This window comes from Asparagus officinalis, chromosome 9 (assembly GCF_001876935.1).
Source record: "Asparagus officinalis chromosome 9, Aspof.V1, whole genome shotgun sequence".
NCBI lineage: Eukaryota > Viridiplantae > Streptophyta > Magnoliopsida > Asparagales > Asparagaceae > Asparagus > Asparagus officinalis.
In genome coordinates this window covers 12,298,551-12,325,048 of record NC_033802.1, presented here as the reverse complement: position 1 = coordinate 12,325,048, position 26,498 = coordinate 12,298,551, and the positions used below count along the sequence as shown (strand labels likewise).

The window sequence follows — 26,498 nt, the reverse complement described above, 5'->3', positions numbered from 1 at the left end:
AGAACAACAGTACAATACTCTGGTGTGCACCGACTTAGTACTGTCATGATCTCCTCGATCTATAAGACCTTTCGGTCAAGACAACAATCTCCTCAATCTATAAGACCTTCTCAGTCAAGGGAACAATCTTCTCGATCTATAAGACCTTTTCAGTCCAAGCAATGTTCCTACGAGCACCAGCTATTTTACAACATATATATCTGTATATATTGGTTGTTAATTTTAGAATAAATTTTCCTTAAGAGTTTGGGGTCTATTTATAGCGTTTGAAAAAATACTATGTACTAATAAAATAATATTATTTTACTATGCATGTGGGCCCACGTCCTAATTTTCTTATGGTGGGGCCTACCACTTTTTCTTTTTAGCAAAGATTTGACACCGTCCAAGAAATTAATCACCTTCACTTTTGACAAATGAGATTTGTGGAACGCACACTTTATTTATGGTCAAATTTTTTTGGCTACACATGTGAAATTAAAAAAAACTATTCAACACTATTAAATTTAACTGGTGCCAAAAGATATTGCTGGCTTAATTTCTGTTATCATTGTTCAACAGCAAGCAACCGGTGCAGTGTTGGTGTCAAGAGAACCGAATAAAGGTATTCTGTACAGGGGTTGGGAGAGGGAGAGACTCCTGGCGGCAATCTGAAGAACAAAGATGAAGGAAAGGGAAGAGAAGGTTTCTGCTAAGCTTATGGAAGCCATGAGTGTAGAATGTGGGTTATCAGTCAATACAGTGGAATAACATACATGTCCTGTAAATTGTTACTAATTCATGCTCACAGATTGATGCAATAAATAAAATTCGGTACGGATTTTCTAATCAGGTCTCTTTTTGAATATAATGGAATTGCACAGAGTAACCGTTCTTTTTTGTGTTCTTTTACTATGATATCTAAACCGTTATTCGAGATTTGATTGTTTAGATTTAGCAGAGCAGACCGACAGAAGTGAAGCAACCTTTTTAAGAAGGATTTGAGATTGCAAAAGTCTGTTTTTATACTGAAGTCAAGAAATTAAAATGCATTTCAAAATTGAACAATAAACGCTAAAATAATTACAGAGAAAAAAACAAAGATTTCATCTGGGGAAAAAAAATAACCAGCTGTTTTGACTTGAAGCCTTCATCATTGATTAAGAAAAGGGCAACAAACAATTACAAGTAATATCCTATTGAACTAAATTGCTCCCGATCAACATCAAACTACAAATGCTAAAAGAAAATAAAAAAGAAACAAAAGATAACTGGCTTTGAATTTTCTTTCAACTACTACAAATTTTCATGATCAACTGAAAGACCATGATAAAATATCGACCATCTCAAAGAAAGGAAATATGATGATTCCCTAAGGGGGAAATACTTCTTGCTACTTATGTAAACGATTTCTTCCTCTTACCCCTCTTCGAAACCTTCGACTCATATTCTCGAGGAATCACTGTTTGTATTTTGCAAACAACCCAATTTTTCATCTACAAGGAAGAAAATAATCGCACATTAGCACAAACTATACATCACAAGAGAATAAATTTTTTTAACCTACAAGAAGAGATAGTATCTCACCTTGGGATCTTTAAGGTTCTCCAAATTGGTTGCTCGAAATTCTTGCATGGTCCAATTGGTCTTGTACCGCCCATTTGGTCCAAGTTCTTTACTATAGTAGATAAACGTGTTCTTTAACCCGATGATTTCTTTGGTATCAGGATCCTTGATGGGCTCATCGCTCACATCTAACTTCCAATAGCCTTTTGGGGTGGAACGGTCTGAGTTCTCCTCAGTCATATACATGAAGAAATACATCCAACGCTCATTACCATCAGAGATAGTAACTGCACATGAAGAAATATGGACATCACAACACTGGAAACTCAATGATGAAAATTCACTATAACAGAACATGATATGTGTTCTCCTTCTATTTCGCTAGAAAAAGAGACTTAAGAGGCCTTACCCTTGACATCAATTAATACGGATTGAATGTTGATATATAGGTTGTTCAGGAAGTTATTTACTGGTTCATGTTTACACACAACAAGAACTATTTTATATGAAGAAAATGTAAGGAAAAAAAATTATGTACCGTCAGATTACGAAGAAACAATAATAAAAACAAAATATGAACTGCTTTATAGCAATAGCAATTAATATTTGTTGCTTCAAGGTTAGTATATTCGAAATAATATTTTTCCTTTTATCCTCGTGAATCTCACTTAGGTAAAATTATGTTTACCTGAAATTTGAAAAAACCCTATATTTTTTAGTTGATCACAATCCTCCTGCTTTTAAAATTCTTAAGAAGTCGTACAATATACTCCAAATTTAAGAAGAATTATATATTTCATTAAGCAAAAAATTTGCCCTTAAATCCTATAATAATCACCTCCAATGATTTTTAATTAAATATTTCCTCACTGACCCCAGTGATATTTAAATAAATATTTCCTCCCTAAAATTTTTCCTGACTTAAAATAAGAAAGACGAAAAATCATAAATCTAATTCTAATCAAAGGAGAATCAAATCCTCATCAAAAAGTGCAATTGAAGAGACCCTCTTTTCAAAAAGACCAATTTTAATATTTTATTAAAATATAAACCAAGCTAAGATCCAATTTTAATTATTTTGATTTGTAACATTTCCAGGGCTGTATCTAAGAAAGTCTTAGATATGTTGAGTTAGGTCAAAGTTTATAATTAAATTTTCAAGTTAGGGTTTTCTTTAATTAAGATTTAAATAAAACAGGGACAAAATATGAAAAGCAACTAATTTCCAAAAATAATTGCAAAAAACGACATCTTTGAAACTTATTCATAACAAGCGACCCAGTTTCAGCCAACTGGTTGAAACTGGTCGTTTTTGGTGAAAAAAAATACAAAACTTTACGGGTCTTCAACTCCTGTAAAGTTTTTATGTAAAAAACTTCACAGGACTTGAAGTCCTGTGAAGTTTTGTAATTTTTTCGCCAAATACGACACAGTTTCAACCAACTGGCTAAAAACAGGTCGTTTTTGATGAATACGTTTGAAAATGGGTTGGTTTTAAAAATGTGTCCAATAAAATAGATAAGATGATGATCAATTAAGCCAGATGTCGATAAACAAATAAGTAACTACGAAAATTTATCAGATTAAACAAAACCCAAATAAAACGGAAAGAAAGAAATACTCACCGGGGAGTTCATCAGGTTCGAAGAGATAGACATCAATCTCTTTGATCGGGTTAATTGGTAACGGCGCTCCCAAAACTTTGCTGCTTACAAAATGCCTGATGACGACATCGCCGGCCGGGTGAAATCGAAGCCCCGGCCACGGCAAACAAGGATGGGTTCCATCTTCATTGAATGGAGGCAATGGCGACGGCAATTTCGAAGGAGAAGAAGAAGAAGAAGGAACTGCAGGCGAAGAATCCATGCTTACAAGTGTTTTGATGTGGGTTAGGGGGGTGAGCGTGCCCGACGGTGATTTTAAGCTAAATGTCACAGGGGTTTATATAGACAATCTGGTTAATCCGAATCCGAGTAGGAGTAGGAGTCGGGGAGGTGAGCGTGCCCGACGGTGAGTTTAAGCTAATTCGAATCCGAGTAGGAGTAGGAGTCGGGAGGCGAGCGTGGCCGGCGGTGAGTTTAAGCTAATTGTCACCGCTAATACCCGACCCGATAGGATACCAAGCGGCGGGTTTATATAGGGAAAAAAAAACCATGTGATGTTTTCGGGTTCGGGTCAAAAAATGTCAAAACCCCCTCTCCTCTCTGTACCCTCGAGAAATCCTGCGATCGGTTCAGCTTCGGGAGCTTCTTGGAGGTATTTTCCTTCTCCCTCCTCTTCCTTCTTCTGGTGGCGACTGAACCCTAACCCTAACTAACATCGGCTAGATTTCTTTCGAGATTAATCCCCTAAACTCCTCAATCAATTTTTCGTCTGCAATTAAATTGGAATAAAATATTTACAATTAAGGGGCTATTGTGAGGAAGATAACCCATAGCAGCTGTAGTTATTGAATTTTCGGAATCATCTTGTAACAGTGATTTTGTACTTCTAATAATATATGAGGATGAATCGGAATGTAATAATTTTTCCTGTTCAATGAATCAAGTAAACCATTTACTACTGAAATTAATGTTGCTTCGAATAGTTTGAATTATTATCGCTTTACCACATAATGAAATATATATTAATGCATCCAAATGTTTCTTGTTTTAAAGAGATTGTGGTTGTAAAACTCAAAAGTGGATAGTTGTCGTTATGATTTGCTGCCGTTGGTTCTAATCAGAGGATAATTGATGAGGAAGTTAACATTGTCAACCCTAAAACCTTGGGATAAGGGCTTGGTTGTTGTTGCTGTTATATGATTTTCAAAGAGTAAGTCACAATTTGGACTGTGGATTTTGGTTCTAAGTTGCATGTTTTTATTTATATTTTTTTAAAAAAAAAATCTTCTCATGTATACTTGAATTTTATGTTCTTGTTCCTCTTATTAAATTATGCTACTTGGATAATCAATTTGTATGGATGTTTGCAGCATTTGTTTGAGGAAATGAGTAGGCTGAAGGGTGCTCACTGTTTCCTTGGGTTAATATCTCGGAGAGGCTATCCTCAGGTCGGTAGTGCTTTAGCTTTCCCAACTTTACTTCTTTCGTTTTCTGTGTTCATTCATGCTAGTCAGAAACAAAGAATTGGAAACCTACATGCCTGAGCTAATTTTTTCATTTTGATTAAATCTTGCAAACCTATGTACTTAACTCTGCGTTTCCATGTTATGCTCATTTTAAGATGTGATGGTTCCTTGTTTTTTTTTTCTCCTCGCATCTTTCTTTCAGTCAAAAGGATTGGTGTGCTCACTTTTAGTATCATAGATTTGGTCTGTTCTCAATTTCTCATCATAAAAGACCAAGTTTCCGGTTCTTTTTCCTGTAATTGGAAGTTGTAAACGGTTTTCAAAATTTAGAAACCAGTGGATGTTTGTCTATGACATGGTTCTAATTTTAAATACTAATAATTGTTTTCAAAATTTAGAAACCAGTGGATGTTTGTCTATGACATGGTTCTAATTTTAAATACTAATAATTATTATGTGTCAGAATGGATATATCACGATGTTTGTCTATGACATGGTTCTAATTTTAAATACTAATAATTATTATGTGTCAGAATGGATATATCACGAAGTCCCAGTCAGTCAATATAGAAACTTGGGATATTTCAATCTTATGATTTTGAGAGATTTCAGTCCCTATCAAGATGAAGTCAGACCCCCAATTATCCTAAATGACAATCAAATAGAACCTGATGTGATACACATTGCAGGTCCAAAAGGGCCATAACCTTAACTTTTACAAAGCTGAACTCAAGACATCATAATATAAGGCTTTAACAGCCGATGCCCAGATCTGAAAGGGAAAGGATGTAAATGCCTAGTAGTTTAATCTGTAAAGCCTGCTTTGCAAAATATTCTGTAGAAAACAGTTAACTTCATTGGGCATTCCATTCTTTTTAATCTAAGCCTATACATCAAGCAGTCGGTTATACTTGGTTGGAGCCAAGAGTTTCTAATGCTTAGAACTTTTCTTCTTTGGTGGAGAGAATAGGTGTGACCAGAATGATATGTTCACAGCTGATCAGCTATTTAGCTGATATTAATGACTTAGAAGTCCAAACCAAGAGTTTTCTGATTATTCTTTTTTATTTTGCAAATCCACTCATTTAGGTGTAGAGATGGTGGATATAATTGTTTGACACCAACCGAACAGTTCCCCAAAAAAAAAGGAGAGAGAAAAAAGAGCCCTAAAGACAGGTACTTTGCTTTGATAACAAAATAACAAGAGATTAAACTAGAGAATCTACTTATTAAATATGACGCAGGATTAAAATTTGAAGTTTTCTGTTAAAGATGGAAATGACATGGCTTAGGGATCACTAATTCGAAAATCAAAAAACTATTCTTTAACTTACAAAGTTTGCAAATTGTTAGTTTTTGATTCAAAGTGAAGGCTTACCGACACCTTGTTTCAACCTATAATTTGTGGAACTTTAATGTTGAAACCTAGTCAATTTTTTTTCATGCTTCAAATTATGTGCCACAGTGATCAAGGTGCTACAGTAATTAGGTGTTATCCATTCTTTTCTTCCTCATGTAGTGCACATAACTGTGATATCACCTGACAGTTTTCCTCATCAAAAGGGGATGACTCTGGAATATGTTTAGAAGTATCCAGAAAGGAATTAAATTCACCTTTTCATAGTTGGCATCTTTTTTTTTTTATAACTTATATGCGTCCTTTACAATTATTTTGCTTTTATCTTTCTTTTTCTCATCTGTTTGTTGCCTTGTTTTTTTTTCAATTACAGGTTACTTCTTTATTAACTGCAAATGAAACCTCAATAAATTCCTTGTTAGAGCTCTTTCGGCTTCAGCGAATGTCAGCACGAACACTTTTTTAGTTGTTGCTTCAGGTGAAGTGAAAGGGGCTTGAACCAAATTCGTCCGATCCTTACTAAAAAGGCTGAACGAGGTGGGGTAAGTCACAAGCCCACATGTTTCTTTTATATGCATGAAGCTTATTCTCATACTGATTTGCTTCTTATTTTCTACTCTGTATGATTCTCTTGTAGTCTCTTTGTCATGTTTAATATATTACATGTTGATATCATATCTGTAGGAAAATAATAAATATTACTAGAATTTATTGGAAATCTGATATTTGAGCTGTAATATCCATGCTATATGAAGCATGATCTGGTGCAGCATGTCCTTAATATGCTAGTTCATCCTGATGAAGCATGATCTGGTGCAGCATGTCCTTAATATGCTAGTTCATCCTGGTGACTCTGTTCCTATTAAAATCTAGGATATACATGCTAGATGAAGCATGTAACATCCATGCTATATGAAGTATGATCTGGTGCAGCATGTCCTTAATATGCTAGTTCATCCAGGTGACTCTGTTCTCTTAAAATATTGGCTATACATACCTCCTGGATGGTTGGCAATTCATTTGATTTTTTATGCTTTCTACTGCTAGCAAGGCATTGGACAGTTCATTTCTTGAACACAGGCATATATTAATATAGAAACCACTGCCATATACTGTTGTACGCAGGCAACTGTCGGTATTCCTTACAATTTTTGCGGCAGTATATCAGTCTATGTAATACTGGATAGTTATATTTAAGGAAGCAGACACTGTACTGCCTAGACTGCAGTTCACTTGCATGGTACTATGAAGATGAAGAAACTGGAGTCCCTTCCACTTGACTTGGTATACACTGTATTCCAGAAAGATGAAGAAAGCCATATTTCTTTATTCCACCATGCAATTTGGTTACTAAATGTAAGACTTGTAGGCATCTTCACGTATTTCCGGTGATGCATAGATTCTCTTTGGGTCTTGCAGAATGCCATTCATTGTGACCTCTGCATTGACATGTATTTTGTTCACCAATGCTTCTGATTTCTACCTGTATTGTGCCTATTTTAGTTTGTTGACAGTGGCACTTGGACACTTGATGACTGTCCATTGACACATTAAATCAGCGAATCATGTTGATAACATAGTATTTTTTTTCAAGTGTTGTTAATATAAAAGATGTCACGTTGGTAGTTGGTACCTGAATAAAAGGTTTTAATTATTCCTGTCAATCTTATTATAGATAACTATTATGGCTTACACAAACATTTTTACTTAAACATCTGGAATGTATAGATTTATTCTAAATTTCAGATCATTGGAGGTTGCCTTCTCAGGAAGACCTGCAAGGGGTCTCCATAAGGCTACCAAGACGACTTAAATTATAGTTTGAGGTCAATTTTCCTCCAACCGCTGGAGAATTGATAGAGAATCGATAAACCTGCTAAACAACTTTGGACTTATTTGCACGTATCATTTTAGTATACAGGGCGTATCAATTTTCTTAAGTTTCTGTTTTGACTTTATTTTTTAATTATTTCAATTTGATATCAAGCTGGAGGTTATCTTTGTTTGAAATTACATTTTATATTTTTGTGTTTCTTATTAGTAATTTTGATTGGTGGATGACCTACGAGGCACGAGTACTTCATAATAGAGAATTACCCACATTGGTTACTCCATTTTGATTGGTGGATGACCTACGAGGCACGAGTACTTCATAATAGAGAATTACCCACATTGGTTACTCCAGATAGAAACATGTTTGGTACTTCTGGCACGAGTACTTCATAATAGAGAATTACCCACATTGGTTACTCCAGATAGAAACATGTTTGGTACTTCTGCTAACATATCCTAAAAACTGATAACGTATTCTGATATGCATCAAGGACAACAAATAAAAAAAGGGAAATTTTGCAAAATAGACCGTTTTTATGAAATATATAGTAAAATAGATCACTTTGCTAAATAATTAGCAAAATAGACCTCTTTTTTGGCCAATAGGCCAAAATTTGAAAAAGTGGCTTCAAAAAACATACGGGACTACTAGTCCCGTATGTTTAGAGCCAACTAATCTAATGGTTAGCGAACTCAGAAAATATACGGGACTAGTAGTCCCGTATATTTTCTATTCATTAACAAAACGTACGGGATTACTAGTCTCGTACGTTTTGCAGATCCACTTCCGCTCTGCCCAGCAAATCCACGAGACTACTAGTTCCGTGGATTTGTCGTAATACAAGTGGGCTCTGCAATTTCTACGGGACTACTAGTCCCGTAGAATTGCAGACTATATATACACCTCAAATTAGGGCACATTCGCCTCCCGAATTCTTTCTCTCGCCATCTCCCTCTCTCTCTCTCCGAGCACCAACTCCCGATCCCCTCCCCTCTCTCTCTCCTGAGCTCCAACTCCAGATCTCCCCCTCTCTCTTTCCCGAGCTCTCACTCTCTCCCAAGCCAATCAACGTCCCAAACCCGATCTTCATCTATCCCAAATCCGACCCAACAATCCCTATCTCCCCCAAACCCAACTCACCTCTTCCTCCCTCAAATCTGACGCCGACGCCGTCTATTCTCTACGAGGCCGAGGAGATCTGAAATTTAATCAAGGTACAAATTTTTATTTTTCCATAAATTTATCTGTATTGTTTAGTTAATGTTGTATATCTAGAAGAAATATATAATTATGATTAAATGTCTGGAAAAAAATATAATTTTATATGATGAATTTTAATGCTTCAGTTAAAATGGCGAATAAAGTACCGATTATTTGCTTATTCAATGGAAAACTGAGCGTTAGAATGAATAATATGCCTATATACGATGGAGGCTCTAGGAAAATGTTCATGTTGTTGAGAAATTGCAACTTTGATAGATTGATGGCGCAAATATACAGAGTTACTGGAATTAATCACGTCGAAAATTCCATTAAGGTCTTCTGTAATTGTCCAATAAATGATCAAAGAATAATTGCTGTAAAGATCACCAATGATGAAGAATTGAATAACATGATACAACTTGCGGAAAAACAAATATCAATCGAGTTGTTTATTAAAAATATTCCAATGTCTGGGGTTGCTGAAGTTTCATATGCTCGTGGAGAGTTCTCACGCATGCTTGAAAATCAAATCTCATTATCTCAAAGTGCCATGCGCTTAAAAAATAAGTCGGGTGCAATGTCAAATGATGTGTTTCACAACTCGCCGGGTCATGTTTCAGTTGATTTACCGGGGGGGTTCTATAATAGTAGACGATAATGATGAGAATGTAGATGCCGATGATGATACTGAAGATGCTGAAGAGGATGAACGTCTTGATAGTATGCAATATGCAATTGGAGAGAACAATAATGACATAAGTTGGATGGATGAATATTGCGTAAATAACGACTATGTAGAGTCTGAAGAGCCATTGCCAGAAAAGTTTCAAAATGATGAGTGGATAAATGCCTCACAAGCTGAGTTCGTCGATTCCGGCCCTAATTTCGATCGACCCGAGGACTTTACTTTCAAAAAAGGAGAACTTTTCGAGAACAAGGAAACATTAATTTTCGCTATACGTGAATGGGCAATCAAAAACCGGGTCAAATTCAAGACGGTGAAAAGCAACACAACTAGCTATCATGTAAAGTGTTACTTTAATGAGAAAGGTCAAGGAGAGAATACAAGTGTTGCAGATGATAGAAATTCAAAGTGTCCATGGAAGCTTAATGCAGCTGTTAGGAAAAAATCTAATGGCCAATTTATGATCTTTAGTTATTGCGGACTCCATACATGTTCTAATCCGACTGCAACTTATGATCATAAGACTTTGACTTCCTCTTATATCACAAAGCTAATTATGCCCGAAGTTAGGTGGGAACTTGATCTTACTCCAGGACAGATAATTACAAGGGTATATGATATGAAAAGAATAACAATATCCAAGTTTAAAGCATATGATGCACGGAGGAAGGCGTTGACTAAAATCTTTGGAGATTGGGAGGAATCTTACCAATTACTTCCGCATTACCTTTCAGCAATTATGAGAAAAAATCCGGGTACCGAATATGACATAGTGTCTAAGGAGGTCGCGCCAGAAATAGAGAGGTTCATATGGATTTTTTGGGCATTTGGGCCCGCTATCAGAGGGTTCTCTTTTTGTCGTCCGCTCTTAAGTATCGATGGAACTCATTTATATGTCAAGTACAAAGGAGTGCTCTTGGTTGCGACCGGTGTAGATGCAAATGGTGGGCTATTTCCTATAGCTTTTGCAGTTGTGGAGGTGGAGGATACATCGAGTTGGAAGTGATTTTTTCAATGTATTTACAAATATATTCCGACTGTTCAAAGTCCACGAGTTATTACCTTTATTTCTGACCGGATGAAAGGAATTCCACGAGCCTTGCACGAGGGGTGGAGTGCACCACATCATCATCGATATTGCTTGCGTCATATAAGAGCTAATTTTAAGAAAAAACATGGAGAGGTCAATTTACAAAATCTATTATGGCAAGCCGGTTGTGCAACTGACTCACAACCCCACACACAACCGGAGAGCGAGCATATTCAAGCTCAAGTCGAAGGAGGACGCCGACGATCTCAATGAGTGCGAAGAGAGAGACAATGGGGGAGGGGTGGATTTTTTGTTTGTTAGTTTTTCCACTAAGATATATATTGTCGTATGGATTTATTGACCTTGGATTTGTTTATCTTAAACTATATATTATCGTATGGGTCGACTTGAGACATTTGGATTAGTTTAGCTTAGACTGATATAAATTATCGTATGCATTTGTGATGTGTATTTTTGTCGGATTTTGAATGTGATGTGTATTCAGTCGGATTTGTGTTGTGATGTTGTTGATTACGTTGGATTTGTGTGGTGATGTACTCTATGATGAGATTTGTGTTGTGATGTTGTGATTTTATAACTTTTATCATAGTATACAATGTAAATGATATCTTTTTGGCGAAAATTTTGGTTGTAATCGATAAATGAGGCCCATGCATGTTTGGTGCATGGTGCCCCTCTGCCCAGCAAATCCACGGGACTAGTAGTCCCGTGGATTTGCTGGGCAGAGGGGAAGTGGCTCTGCAAAACGTACGGGACTAGTAGTCCCGTACGTTTTGTTAATGAACAGAAAATATACGGGACTACTAGTCCCGTATATTTTCTGAGTTCGCTAACCATTAGATTAGTTGGCTCTATTTTCTGAGTTCGCTAACCATTAGATTAGTTGGCTCTAAACATACGGGACTAGTAGTCCCGTATGTTTTCTGAAGCCAAAAGAGGTCTATTTTGCTAATTATTTAGCAAAGTGGTCTATTTTGCTATATATTTCATAAAAACGGTCTATTTTGCAAAATTTCCCATAAAAAAATTCTAACGCGCAGATCAGGATCCAGCTTTCTAAATAAAGGAAGATAAATAAGTGGTTGGTCAACTGCTGGTTTATTTGACTTAGAGAGCTTCTTTTATAGTGTCAGAGATATTACTTTCTGTTAACCATGATCTCGTATCTTGCTGGCTAGCTATTATATCCAGGATGTATCTGTATTCTGAACTTTAGTATTTGTCATATCTGCATGCCCATATCCTTAGCAGCACTCTATTACTGTATTCATCATATCTGTACCTTGAACTTTAGGGCTTGTCATAGCTGTTTTCTGCATCTGATTCTGGACATAGTAGTTGATGCTTGAGTTGATCGAATCTTATGATTTCCTCTGTCCTTTTGATTTCATTCACCCTCTGCGTATTATATTCTTCTTTATTCTAACTCTTTCCTTTACTTCATAAAGTCCTCTGCCTGTCAAACATATCAGCAGTATAGGGCCATAGGAATTTCAATAGATGAGGAAGTAGTTTGATGCTGAGGATGTTTTCCAATTTTTAAGGGCTCCCAGTCAGATGGGTTTTCAAGAAGAATTTCCGTTTGATGCTGAGGATGTTTTCCAATTTTTAAGGGCTCCCAGTCAGATGGGTTTTCAAGAAGAATTTCCTTTTCCCCTTTAATGCTTTGTTGTTAATGTGGATAATCTTCTCATTTTGGATATGACTTATTTACCTTCTCTGGTTCTATATTTCTGTTATTATTTTGCTTATCAAACTTTAGCTGACCAAAAATATGGGATAAATTCTTCATAGTTGCTGTGATTCTGTTGTATTTCATTATCTGGTTCTACTATTGGTGCTGCATTCTTCTCCAAAGTTGATTAGTTATATTATATAGGAAAAGAACCTTTCCTGTACTTATCTCTCTCATGTACATACGATCTAGACATCCATATGAGTTTCTTGATTTGTGAATTATTAAAGTAACTTTACTGAATGCAGCCTGTCTCGTGGTTGAGCCTTTTGTTGCTTATTGCCACCGGAAGTGGGATAACTGTATACTATGACAAAGAGAAGAAACGGCACATAGAAGGTGAATTATTATGATCTTCTAGAGACTTCTTTATTTTCTGGTTTTAAATTCAGTTTGGTTTCCTCAATTAATCTCTATTATCTTTTACCGTAACCATTTTCTTTTTGATTAAGCTATTAGTGGTGATATATTAAGGAATTTTTCCCGTTCTTTGTATGCATTTATCTGTTTTATTGTTTGATCTGTTAGGTCATTCTTGCATTTTTATCATCAGTATATCCTGAGAAGCACCAACACTAACAGCAGGACATTGATGCGACTTGCCATAAATATGCAAAGATGGAAATATTGTAAATAATCAGTTCAACTAGCTGGTAGCATTGCTGCTGCCTCCATTAGTGGTACCAACCTATTGTCCACCTTTACTGTCACATCCATATTATCATTGTTTATATTCCTTTTAGATCATGTTCTAAAACATACATGCAAGGGGGGTGTCAACAAAGTTAGGTTGAACCTGAAACCCGTACGTGCAAACCTGAAGAATTCAGGTCTTTGGAAACTTCGAAACCAGCTTGAAATCTGAAGGAGTGACTCAGTGTATAGTTTGGTAAATCCAAAAAGCACATACATACATACATAAATCGTCATCTAGCCTTTGCCCATAAAAATGGGATCAAGCTATGGAGCAAGGCTCTATTATAAGGTTTTACGACCATGAGTCAACCTCTTTCTCTAGTTTTAACCAGTGCAAAACCTAGCGAGCTAAACCATGGGGACTGGCCATAATTCTGAGATCAGCGGGCAATCTCCAAATTCTCCATTTCTCCTACACAAGAAAGAAGTCTCGATGAGAACGAGCAAAATTGACCCACATGATACCGCGATATCCTGGTGAGAATAAACTAAAAAAATAACAATTTAAGCATTTGATTTAAAAATAAACTATACACCTAACTGTTTTGAAAAAAAATAGCAAGTTAAAGCCTAACATAACAACGTACACCAATACCAATCTGCTAACGTATAAAGTGGGCTCAAAATTAATTCTTTCGAATATGCTAGATCTAAGGTGATTTAGGAAGTGGGTGGGTCTAAAAGTAAATGGTGATACAACTTTTGGTTTGTAGGTAAAAACGCTTTTCGAGAAGTGAACAGGTTTAAAAATAAATGGGACTAAGTCTTGGGTTTATAAACAGGAAAAACATCTATAGTTTGTGATGCCGGGTGATTAATGTGAAAAAGACCAAGAAAATAATGGTTAAAATATTTGTTTATAGCATACAACTAACCACTAGCAAAATATGGCAAGAAGAGTCTTTTCGCATCGGCCCATAATGTGATAGAGCCTGGTTCCAACTTGCGGAACCACTCGAAGGCTACCCCTTTAAGGGTGCCGATGAACAGCCGGGTGAGGATAGCGTCGTTCCCAGTGAGGAATCCGGTTTGAGACATGAAATAGTAGATGTGCTGTGAGGGGAGCCCTTGCCATCTAACTGTACCAAGCTCATTAGTTTGAACTTCGCTGGGTAAGGAACCGTATTCCATTCGATCAGGTATGGCCTGACCACCCCAGCTTGTTCATGTTCTGTTGAAGCTTCAAGGCGTCGAGTTGGCTTTGGAACTCATTGAGCCTCTTGTCTTGGTAAGTTTCCCCCAGTATGCGACATTCCTGCCGACCGATTTGGAAGAATGATCCAAATGTGGCCCGATGTTATCTTCTTGTTCAGTCATTTGATTAGGAGTATGCTCCCATTCTTTATTCCCTGCTGGCTTCCGCGAGGTGCGCAAAGTCCTTTTCTTCTTCTTGTTCAGAAGTTGCTCCAACATCTCTCTCATGGACTCGATGACGGCCTGATGCTCTTCAACTTTTTTAGTGATTGTTTGATCATCCGCGGTTTCCGCCATGTGCACCCTCGCTCGTCTGCCCTGAATCGAGTTTGAGGTTTGGGATGTAGCCATTGTTGAGGGAACCTCGTCCCCATCGTCGGAAGGAGACGCTAAGAGCGCATAATTGAGTTGGATGGTGGCCCCCGTTCGAGTACGTGTACGTAAGAATATACCCTCGCGTTCATGTTGAACGAGCGGGGGTTAGGCCCCAGGAAAAATTCCGAGTCCGAGGAATCCAAACGCGTGGCTTTACCTTTCCCCGTCATGTTGATCGTAGCAGACGAGAGTTCTAAGTCATCGACAGTTCGCCTTCTTTGACGGTTGCGTCTCCGACGAGGTCCCGATTTGGGAGGCTGCTGAGCAAGCCTCTCGAACACCGAAGGTCTCAGTCTGTTGGGACATTTGCAATCAGCAAGTACTATCTGGATGAGCCTCTCGCAGTGGCACCGCGGATTCTCCTCATGAATAGCGCACTTGCGGGCTAGATGATCCCGGAGATCTCCCGCGGGTCGCTGGTGACAACCCCCAGAGTCAGGCGGGCCAGACATGTGATAATGTGTGAGAGGATCGAATGAACTCTATTGAGTACACTGGGCGAAATCGCTAAGTGTCGAATTCAGGCGAGCTCGCCTTGACAGGCGGGTTCTTGCGTTCGGGCGAGCTTCAGCCAGTTGGCGAGCTTTAATCGTTTGCATATTTAGACCGTCGTCTTGCCTTTGTTAAGACTTGTTCTTATGTGAGGTTTGTCCGTCAGGCGGACCTGATAGGACTCGCCTGTCTTCTCTGGCTCACCTGCTCGGGCAGACTCACCTGACCTAGATAGTTTTCTTTAATCAGGGATATGACCTGAGAAGCGAAGCCCGCTTGAATTGGTGGGCACGCTTAATTTGGTTGGTTCGCCTGGATTGCCAGGTTCGCCCGAAGTACCGAGTTCACCAAAACGGGGAACTCTGCGACCAGAGCGAAGCCTGCCTGAACATGGGGGCTCACCTAATTTGCTCTGCTTGCCAGCATTGAGAAGGTTGTGTCTCTGTTTCAGGCCTGAGTAATAATTCAGGTCGTCATAAGAGGTGAAGGCTTAGGCCTCTTGTCGGGCGAGAGCCTATCGTCGTCGCTGGCAGGCTCTCCTCGAGCCGAGGCGAACAACTGTCTCTTCTCGAGTGGGGGTCTGCGAAGATCGTTTAGCGACCCTTCTAGCAGTCTTTCGCTTTGTGCTCTCGGTCTTTCGCTCGGCCTTGACTGGCCCGAGGAAGATAGGACCCTCTGCCATGGCTTGGGTAGAGTCATCAGGCGTGGATGCCTCGACCACTTAGGGTCGGGCCACACGCACAATCCTTGACGCTTGCGAGACGCATTGCCACCAAAGGAGGAGGAAGACAAGTATTCTTCGTATTTGGGTTGGTCGAACTCGATCATGACGGACTCCACGGTTGTCCTAACCGCAACTTCGTCGAACTGAGTCACCACCATTTCAGTTGAAGAAACGGTTCCTCTCACTGTGGTTGCCATCTTTTGTGGGGTGTAAAATTTAATTTCTCGAAATGGGGACTTCGTTTGTATTGATAAGAATAGCTTATTACAAATTAATGAATCAAAGTTATAACAGAAGTGGAGGGAATACTCTCCTTGTTTAACGTGGGGTCTTTGGTAGCGATATGATGCCTCCAGCAGTACTGGAACCGAGTTTGCTTCCCTTGGACGATCCGAGCAAAGTTGCAGGAGAGCTTCAGTACGCAGTAGAAGCTCACGTTGATCGAGTTCAAGTTCGAGTTCCCGAGCTTAATGGCTATCAAGGCCAAAAGCTGGAAGAAGATGCTACAGTGCAAGAGCAATGCGAAGAGCAGATTACTAACTCAACTGAGAAGTGAATCAACCAGCCGAAAGAGAACCCTCTTCACGTAGCCAGGAGGGGCTGTTAAATAGGGAAAAGATAACATGGTCACTCCCTTGAATCATGGGATGTGATCATGTACTATTGAGAGATGTCATGCCTCTCACTCGTACTGTGAGCGGCTACCTGATGGGTGCGGAGTACTGTACTCGCTCCTCACATCATGGGAAATGGGAAGGTCCACCCCTGTACGTGACATCATAGCCGCCTAGTGTTTTGACGAGCTTGGCGAGTTTGCAGGCGAACTGCTGATTTCCTGGACACGCAGACGAGCAGGACTCGTGCTGGCGAACTTGGCGCTTGAGTGGACTCGATTCGTGCTGGCGAGTCATGTAGGCGGAATTGGGCTCTTGTCGGCAGGCTCGACGATTAAAATGAGCTTGTTTGGCTCTTCTGCGTGCATGCATACCTATACAAGCGGGTTTTTAGGTTTTCCCGTTATTAAGGTAATTTTTATAGCCTACAGTGGTCCGTCGTCATCGACAGATGGCTTTAACCCAAATCCTTCTATGCTAGCCGGGTCGGAGAAGTCAGGCTTACACTTAGACTGCGAGGTATGTGTCCGAACAGGTGTTGAGGTGAGCTCTTCCTTCGCCTTATCGTCAGAGATTGTAATGATTTTGGGTCTCGATGGTCTTCTTTTACGAGCGATCTCATACCAATCCACCTCCTTGGCAGTGAGAGGTCTCTTCCCAAAGACCTTGAATTACGAGGCCTAACAACCGGGGCCTCCTCTCGAACTGCACAATACAACAGAAAGAAGTTAGAAATTTTTGATCTAAAAGGTCAAATTTTTTCTAAGTCTTGAAGACATACGGCTTGTGAAATGCAGACGAGCTCCATCATGCAAGCGAGATGCAAAGCTCGCCTGTCAAACAGATCTTGCCTGACAAAGGCAGAGGCTCGCCTAACGAAGATCAGAGCTCGCCTAACAAAGCAGGGCTCGCCTGGCGAAAGCAGAGCTTGCCTGACAGGCAAGCTCACCAGAATAGCAGGGCATCGCCTGAATAGACGAAGCTCGCTAGAAGATGAATAGGAGTGTTCGTCTTCAGTCCCCTGGACTTACCATGGTGAGTTTCAACCACGCCGGGGGCGGTAGCAACAACGTTGGCAGCGGAGGAGGAAGAAACTTCCTTCTTCCCCTTCGAAGCAGACACCTTCACTCTTAGGGCCATGGCAAGTTCGAGGAAGAATGAGGATGGGGCTCTGTTTTTTTGTGAGAACTTGAGTGGAAGTTTTTCAATAGCACAGTAACCCCCCGACGAGGGAGACGAGTGCTTCATTTAAGCGAATCTTAACGGTTGAGATTCACTAGCTCAGTCGAAGCGAGCGGCTCATATCGCTTGCGGACAGTTAGATTCGATAGTTCAAATCGAACGGACGCAAGCGAGGCGGGACGTTCAAAATTCTGCGTGAACAGCCAAGATCTGGCGGTTCGAGCACGATCTCTAGTCGAATCGATGGTTGAGATCAAGAACGCCACTAAATCCACGACCCAAATCGAGCGCGTGACGACTAGGCGTCGCCTTAGCTTGCAAGCGCAAGAGCTCACCTACAGACACGTGGCTCGCAGCCGCCACTGGACTATGACCTCGCCATGCAAGCAAAAGCTTCGACTTTAGACCTTGCCTGCAAGCAAAGAGCTCGCCTGCATATTTGAGGCTCGGCCCGCACATTTGGAGCTCGCCACCACCCTCTGTTGAGCTCGCCTGATGCGGAGCTCGCCTACCAACAGCTAAGTTTGCCTGAGGTTTTGAGCTCGGCCTGCCAATGGCTTGAGCTCACCTGAAGACTCGAGCTCGCCTACACTTCGTCGAGCTCGCCTGAAGAGCTTAACTCAACCAAAGGGCTCAAATTGGCCTAAACCAGTGAGTAGTTATCCTCTTCATTCAAAGTATTCCAGACCACATACAACCATATTTACGTCTGAAAACTTTGAATGAGGTTTTGTAGGCAATAAAAATTACCTTTACACGAGAGCTCAAACCTCGTCTATTCGAGTTCGCCTGCGAGCTCAAGGCCAAGCCAAAGCTCGTTTGCGTGCTCAAAGCAAGCAGAAGGCCAAGCGAAGCTGGCCTGCATTCCTTGACTTGTCAGCACAAGTCAAGCTCGCCTGCATTCAAGAGGCCAAGTGAAGCTTGCCTGCATTGCTTGACTTGCCAGCACAAGTCAAGCTCGCCTGCATTCAAGAGGCCAAGCAGAGCTCGCTTGTTTGTTTGACTCGCCTGCACGTGCTAAACGTCGCCAATCTCGCCTGTTTGCTCGACGCCAACACGAGTCAAGCTCGCCTGATTTTTGAGCTCGCTAGCACGAGCTCGACCTCGCTTGAACGCCTTGCTCGCCCGTATGAGTCAAGCTTGCTTGCAGTGAGTTCGCCTGCACAAACCCAATTTGCCAACGAATGCCAACTCACATGCTCAAGGGGCCCGCCAGCCGGCCCCGCTTGTTTGCCAAGCTCGCCTGCAAGCTTGCTTGAATGTTCAAGCAGCACTCAAGCTCGCCTACAAGCCTGTCAGTCTCGCTTGAACAGTGCAAGTGGCTGGTTGCTTGTGGGAGTGGGCCTACCCACTTCCCACGTCTTGGGTAATGAGGCATGACTCCCATCATCCCTATAGTGGTCACATCTCATAGCTATAGGGGGAGTATGCTACTCCTTATTCCTATTAGTGGTCATATCCCACAAATCAAGGGATGACCCATGCCATCCCTTACCTATTTATAAGACCTCTTTGCCAACATGAAAGGGATCAACGAGGTTCAGTTCAGCAGAGGCCTATCTGGAAAGGTTCGGCTGGCAATATTTTTTAAGAAAGCTTGGCATCTCCAAGGCTCTTCAAGCAGAGGCTCTCTCATTGGCTTGCTTGGTAGAACTTTCCTAGCTTTTTTCTTGGATTGTTAAAGTAGGCTCAATCTGAACTCTCAGATTTGAGACTCTTGGCTCTTTGCAAACTCTTGTATATTAGCCTTCTCCAAACATTCGATTTTGATAATCATCAAGCTCGGGTATTTATCGAACTCAATCACCCGGAGCTTCTACTGCGTACTGAAGCTCAACCGTAACTTCGATCAGATCGTCCAAGGGAAGCAAATTCGACACAAGCATCGAGGGAGGCGTCCTATCGCTACCGAAGAACCCACGTTAAACAATGAGATCCCTTTCTCCGCTTCTATTGTAAATCTTGGATTTTATTGATTTGTAATAAGCCATTCTTATCAATACAAATCTCGCATCGAGACCCAACTTTTACCCACCTACAGAGTACCCTTAAAACTGAGAATAGTATTTGTCAAATCCCTCTTTCATTTAAATAAAGCTCCCCCATTCTACATAATAATTAAGTTCCTAATCTTATACAATACTCTCTATCACTTAAAGAACCTACCCATACTTCACTCATGCAACAGCCAAACTTACAAGTTCAGTTTTGCAGTTAAACCCCTCATACTTCAAGTTTTGCATGACACCTCGCTCATGCAACGGCCAAACTTACAAGTGCAGTTTTGCAGTTAAACCCCTCATACTTCAAGTTTTGCATGACACCTCGTATTGACTTCCTAAATGGACCAAAACCCATATTATCCATATATCACCTTAAAAAAAGAAATTCTAATTGTAATCAAATATTTGATAATCCTAAGTTGGAGCATTATAATTCCCTCCATTTGTTCAGACAAAAGATACATAAGATTATTCTTAAACAATTAACTTTTCAAACATGGAAAACCACCGACCTTGTTAAACAAAAAATCTAGAAAAAAAATCTAGAAAAAATTATATCAATTCACATTAATTTGGATTCTTTTTATTTGGTCAACCAAAAGATATGTACAACATTCTTGAGCAATTAGTTTCTAAAACACACGTGAACTAACAGTGTTAATTTGATAAATTTCTGCCAAGTATTTTTGGGGTTTAGTTAGAGTTTCAAAGGTAATAGGGGTTTAGTTTTAGATACTCAACTTGTTTGGGGTTAATTACCCATATTTTATTTTATAAAGATACTAGATTAGTTACTACATGTGAAAACCTTATATCTATTGAAGAATAAATTAATTGTTCAAATGAGTTTGATATCATAGTCCTTTATATGTTAAGTTTGGATTTCTATTTAGGGGGTGTTTGGTTCAATTTCTACAAATTATAGGAAATATTTTTCACCCAAAATATGATTTCCTTGTATTTCTTAAAAAAATTATAGAAAAATTTTTGAGAAGTAAAAAAGAACCAATTTTCTTATTTTTTTACTTTGCTTGTTTGGTTCAAAACAAAAAATGACCTATAACTTTATAGAAGATAACAAGATTTTTTATAATTTGTAGAAATTGAACCAAAGACCCCCTTTATAGAAAAGTGTCAATGTGGTGTCAGATTTCTGGGTGATTTCCGCCCATTTTGAGAGAAAATCGATTTCTGTAAATTTTGGAACTTTTTTTGTACTTTACAGAAAACATTTCTGTAAATTTTTTTAAACCCAACACAATTTACAAAAATCTAGAGAAATTTTTAATTACAGAATTACCATTGTCAGACATTTTGAGAAAACTTTTCTATAAAACCGTGAAACCAAACACCCCCTTAGTGTCTCAAATTGTTTATATAGGACGGTATCTCTTAACAAAAAGGGTATCCTATTTTCTCTTTGACATACCAAAATGAGGTAGAGGAACAAACTTAAGTATGAAAAAAGCAATAAAAAGATCATTCACATGCATGCATACCAAAATGAGGTAGAGGAACAAACTTAAGTATGAAAAAAGCAATAAAAAGATCATTCACATGCATATACTCAAAGAAATATACTACAGTTGAACTTAAGTATGAAAAAAGCAATAAAAAGATCATTCACATGCATATACTCAAAGAAATATACTACAGTTGAGTCAATAGTTTTTGATGATTGAGTAGATATAATAGGGTTTTTTCAATATTAGTCCATAAATCTTTGGACATTTAACCACGTGTATTACACGTGCATAAAAACTAGTACATTAAGTAAAGTCTCAAGAGCAACATTCACTAGCTAATTTTGAAATCCGTTTCAATCAAATAATATGCCCCAACCGCCCAACGAAACAGTTGTTCGAGATCATAGTTTTACAGTATTGCCCCTGGAACCTCTCAGGTGTTTTAAATAGCACTCGTAGCTATCAAATGTTTTATAAATTAAACCCATCGCCATCGGAGGCAATCACCAACATTCATCATCAAGAACTGACGAAGAGTCTGCGCCAATCACCAAGAAATCATTTCGTCAAAGAATTTCAAGGTGAGTTCTCTTACGTTAAGAGTTTGCAAATTTTTTTTCCTCTTCAAACTGTGAGTTCTGCTGTCCTAAGGGTTTGCATTTCCTCCTCCATTAATAGTTAGCACCTTAATATCAAAGATTTTCAAGTTCTCCTGAATTGAAATTTTCTTTGCGTGTTGTTTTTTTTCCTTTTTTGTAATTTTGTTGTTCTTGTTTTTTTCCCTTTTTTGCATGTTTTTTTTTTCTAAATGAAGTTTCTTGAACCGTGTACGTGTTTTCTCAAAAGCAAAATGGAGGTTTCTATAAGCAACAAAAAGATTTGTGTCTAAATGAGTTTCCATTTGTTACTCTTTGCTTTATAGTTTTCTTGATTAAACGGTTCTGTTGTATTTGTCATTGTATTTGCAGTAGCCACTAGCCAGGGCTGCACGCTTGTACCTCATTATTTATATGATCGATACTCGTAAGTAAGTTGGTGTAGGCTGTTTAAAAATCACAATAGATAGCTGATCCCCATCAAACACCGATGATGGAAGTTACAATCTGACGACTTCCAGAAGACTACAATTTGAAGACTTTCACGTAGATCGCTGAAGGTTACAATCTGACGACCTTCACGACAACCGATGAGAGCTCTAGTTTAATAGCCTTCACCATCAACATCGAGAGTTACAATCTGACGACTCTTGCATATCAAAGAGCTAAAGTAAAGATTACAAAATGACGATCTTTGCAACGCTTCGACAGAAAGAGACTACAAATCAATGGTCTCTTCAAATCAAGACGTGGAAGTCCTTCCCGCGTACCAGCATCAAGATGCGCCGCGTTCATAGCCACGAACGCAGCTCAAATGCAGCTCTAAAAGTTGCAAACGCAGCTTAAATCGCCACTGGACGCAGCTCTAATCGCTGCCAGACGCAGCTCAAATCGCTGCCAAACGCTGCTCAAATCGCCGCCAAACGCAGCTCAAATCACCGCCAGACGCAGCTTCCAAATCGCTGCAAACGCAGCAATCGCCGCCAAACGCAGCTCAAATCACCGCCAGACGCAGCTTCCAAATCGCTGCAAACGCAGCTCAGATGTAGATTCCAACGCTGCAAACGTAGCTTCTAATTGCTGTGTCCGAGCTTCCAGACGATGCGTTCGAGCTTCCAGACGATGCGTTCGAGCTTCCAGACGATGCGTTCAAGCTTCCAGACACTGCGTTTGAATGCAGAATTCACATCAGAACGCGGGCCTGCGTTTGACTCATTCAAACACGAGTTGAACGGTTTCAAAACCGTTTCCCACGATCTGAGGGGATCACAACTCCACTCAGGAGTGATTTAAGGGGCGGTTACATCCCATTAGCCTCACTTAGGAGCGAATTAAGGAGGTGGTTACACCCCTTAATCCCCTATAAATAACAACAAACTCAACAGAGTTAAAGATCAGATTTTTGATAATCAGATAAGGGTTGGATCTTTCGAGGCGGTCGGTTGGAATTTCTTGGCAGCGAAAAGAGGATCCTTCATCCTTCGGTTGGAGCTTTGGAGATCGGCAACAAGATTTTTTTTATCCTTGGCTTAAAACCGACTTTCGGTTAAATCAACTCTTTCATAGAGTTTTAAACTCGTTCAGAGTTCTCCACAACGTCAAATCGTGAGGAGAAGACCATGTTCCAGTGAAACAAGACATCGGATCGTCAACGAGAAGCAAACTCGACGCGAGCATTCGAGGGAGGCATCTCATCGCCACCGTGAAGAACCCAGAATTAAACAAAGGAGAGAATCCAGATCATTCTCTTCTCTTTTGTAATCGGAAATCCAATTGTAACTGAGATTAAAGGAATACAAATTAATTTTCCTTCATTGTCTTTTTACTGCAAATTTTCCACAAACAGTTGGAAATAGGACTCGGTGGCTTTCATCCATCACGATAAAGGGGTTTGCTAGTTCTAGTTATAACCGACACTTGTAATCTAAGGTCAAGATAATTATTAGATATTTTAGATACAATATGGAAGGTTTTGCTTGGTTAGATTAATAATTCTTATATTTTTATAGAAACTCAACTCTGGTTCAGTAGTTATTATAGGTGGCAAAGTGGAGAGCTGAGGTACCTGATAATGTGGTATATGCGTCTGTTGACCTCTTTTTTATTTGTCATTTCTTGTATTGGTTGCCAAAAGAAATGGAGGTTTTGTTACCGGATATGATTATGTAAGTAACGGTTTCGTGTAGCAGATAGGTCAGAGTTGAGTTTATAGTAGATTCAGCAGCCTTATACTTGACGGGGCAAGAAATCGTCCAAATTCGTAAAAGAGCGTGCTCGTAGATTGATCGAAACCTCGTGAGTAGAACTGTAAGATTGAGTAGGTTCTAACCTTACAAGAAGCGTAAATTAAAAAAAAGGGAGTAGGTCGTACATAGAAAGTTTGTGGTTTATGAGTGTCTTGGGTGAATTCTGAGTACACCTTATTATTTACCAAATTCAGCTTATCAAAATGTTTAAATATAGTATCATATAGAGTATGATATTACTAAATACAATGATCTTTTATCATCTGTTGACGGCCACTAGGAATTAAGTATGTTCTTGCCGATCTATATTATAAATTATCATTCTTGTAATTTAATCTGCGGCACTTAAATAAGAAATTTATATTTTATGAATAGATATAACCAATTAGAATATATGTTACTGAAAAATTTATTTAGGGATCTAATAGAGAAATTAATCAGATACTAATTCAGACTAACAATAATTAGGGAATTTGGAGGCCTAACAATTCAAAGATTGTGCTAAAGAAGTGATCTGCATACTTCGAATCATATTTGACCCTGTTGGACTTTAAACGTCATATAACATTGAATGCTTTAGGCCATTTATCTACAAAGGCAACATGCGGTATCATGGTGGTGTAGAATTGTGACATAAAATTAACTGTTCTTTATATTTAATCACTTTAATATATTAAAAAATAAAGTTTGAATACTTTAGACATTTTCGTTTGACGAATTTAACCTTTATCGTTTTTATCAGAGTCATGGAGACAATCAAGAAAGAAGCTCTGATGTCTCTAATAGTTAGTGAATAAAACTCTACTACATTGGCAGAAGATTAGCAAGAGGCAACCAGCTTAGGACATGATTTGAATGCAAGACCCTCTGCTGGTCTAGAATCTGTTGATGGTGAATTAGACAGGAATCTTCCCTCCTCGTCACTGGAAATTGAAGAACAACATGAGGAACTGGCAGAAACTCAGGGGTTGAGAGAGCTACAACGAGCACTGGTATATGAAACTCACATACTTTCCCAAATTATGTTGTTGTTGATGTCAATCCTAAAATATCTGTTACTTGTTCTAAAAGATGTTGTTTTATTATTTAGATGCTCCCCTGTCAGAGACATCTAATGCAGACTCTAATTCTGGTGTTGAGAGAGCTACAACAAGCGCAAGTATCTGGAACTCACGTACATTCCCAACTTGTGTCGCTGTTGATGTCAATCCTAAGATATCTATTGCTTGTTCTAAAATTTGTTATTTGTAACTCAGATGATCCCCTGCCGGACATCTAATGCAAACTCAAACTCTGGGGTTGAGGTAGCTGCAACGAGCATATGTATATGAAACTCACATACTTTCCCATCTTATGTTGCTTGTTGTTGATGTCAATCCTAAGATATCTGTTACTTGTTCTAAAATAGGTTATTTGTAACTCAGATGCTCCCCTGCCGGACATCTAATGCAAACTCAAACTCTGGGGTTGAGGTAGCTGCAACGAGCACATGTATATGAAACTCACATACTTTCCCATCTTATGTTGCTTGTTGTTGATGTCAATCCTAAGATATCTGTTACTTGTTCTAAAATAGGTTATTTGTAACTCAGATGCTCCCCTGCTAGAGACATCGAATGCAGACTAACTCTGGGTTGAGGGGGCTGCAAAGAGCACATGTAGCTGAAACTCACATACATTCTGAACTTATATTTTTGTTGATGTCCTAAAAGATGTTATTTATAACCCAGATGATCCCCTGCCTGATACATCTAATGCATATGTTGCAGGGGGAGTGGCAATCCCTCTAAGGAGAAGCAGCAGGAAAAGACTCCCAGCTTTCTGTTCGTGGAGACATGTTGGCGGTCTTGGGAAAAGACTCCCAGCTTTATGTTCGTGGACTTTGTGCCTTGTATTGACAGCAAAGTTTTGAGGAGAAATTTGTGCATAGAGCACTAGAAAGAAACAATAAGGGTTTCAGCATAGCAGACGCAAAGCTGTAAGAATAGAATATTGAGTTCCTTAATATTGTATAATTTTTTGCTTAGAAAGGAAATGATATTTATGTCTTACTTTTTATTTACAGGGCTTCCTGTTACGCAAAGTTCATGCTTGGAGAACAAACAAATGAGGACATCCAAAGATCAGTGCGTGAGCTGGACAAAAGGTATCCTTATGCATCAGATAGATGCATAACTATTTCCATGAAATACTCGAAACAACTCTTTAGCATCTATAAGAAGGGAGGGGACCGATTCTTTCAACCGTAGTGAGGAGAGAGCCTTATAAATACTAAAGACTGTCAGTCTCTTGTAATCAGAAAAAGCAGTTTCCTTGTGTAGTATTTGACAATTTTATTGTAACATGGTATCTGATTTTAGTATAAGTTACTGTTGTGTATATTCCAACTCACAGTCCACATGACAGGTATATCATTTTCATGTTAACATC

General features: G+C 39.2%; 1 protein-coding gene and 1 long non-coding RNA gene across 7 annotated transcripts; one reads left to right on the top strand and one right to left on the bottom strand.

Annotated features, from left to right (window-relative positions):
* Positions 1,114–3,553, bottom strand: LOC109824608 (NAC transcription factor NAM-B2-like). Its single transcript, XM_020391239.1, has 3 exons — positions 3,171–3,553; positions 1,567–1,832; positions 1,114–1,475 (listed from the first exon to the last, which is right to left on the bottom strand). Exons 1-3 carry the CDS (start codon positions 3,409–3,411, stop codon positions 1,377–1,379), a joined length of 606 nt encoding a protein of 201 aa, XP_020246828.1. The 5' UTR covers positions 3,412–3,553; the 3' UTR covers positions 1,114–1,376.
* Positions 3,704–26,496, top strand: LOC109824610. Of its 6 annotated transcripts, XR_002242691.1 has the most exons (11): positions 3,704–3,801; positions 4,203–4,359; positions 4,520–4,597; positions 6,346–6,514; positions 12,729–12,819; positions 24,811–25,060; positions 25,159–25,242; positions 25,325–25,540; positions 25,645–25,726; positions 25,838–26,046; positions 26,134–26,496. It is a non-coding gene; the product is annotated as an uncharacterized LOC109824610 (long non-coding RNA). The 6 variants fall into 6 exon arrangements; XR_002242688.1 differs by lacking the exon at positions 4,203–4,359 and having other exon boundaries at positions 3,706–3,801; XR_002242692.1 differs by lacking the exon at positions 4,203–4,359 and having other exon boundaries at positions 3,707–3,801; positions 25,325–25,391; positions 25,661–25,726.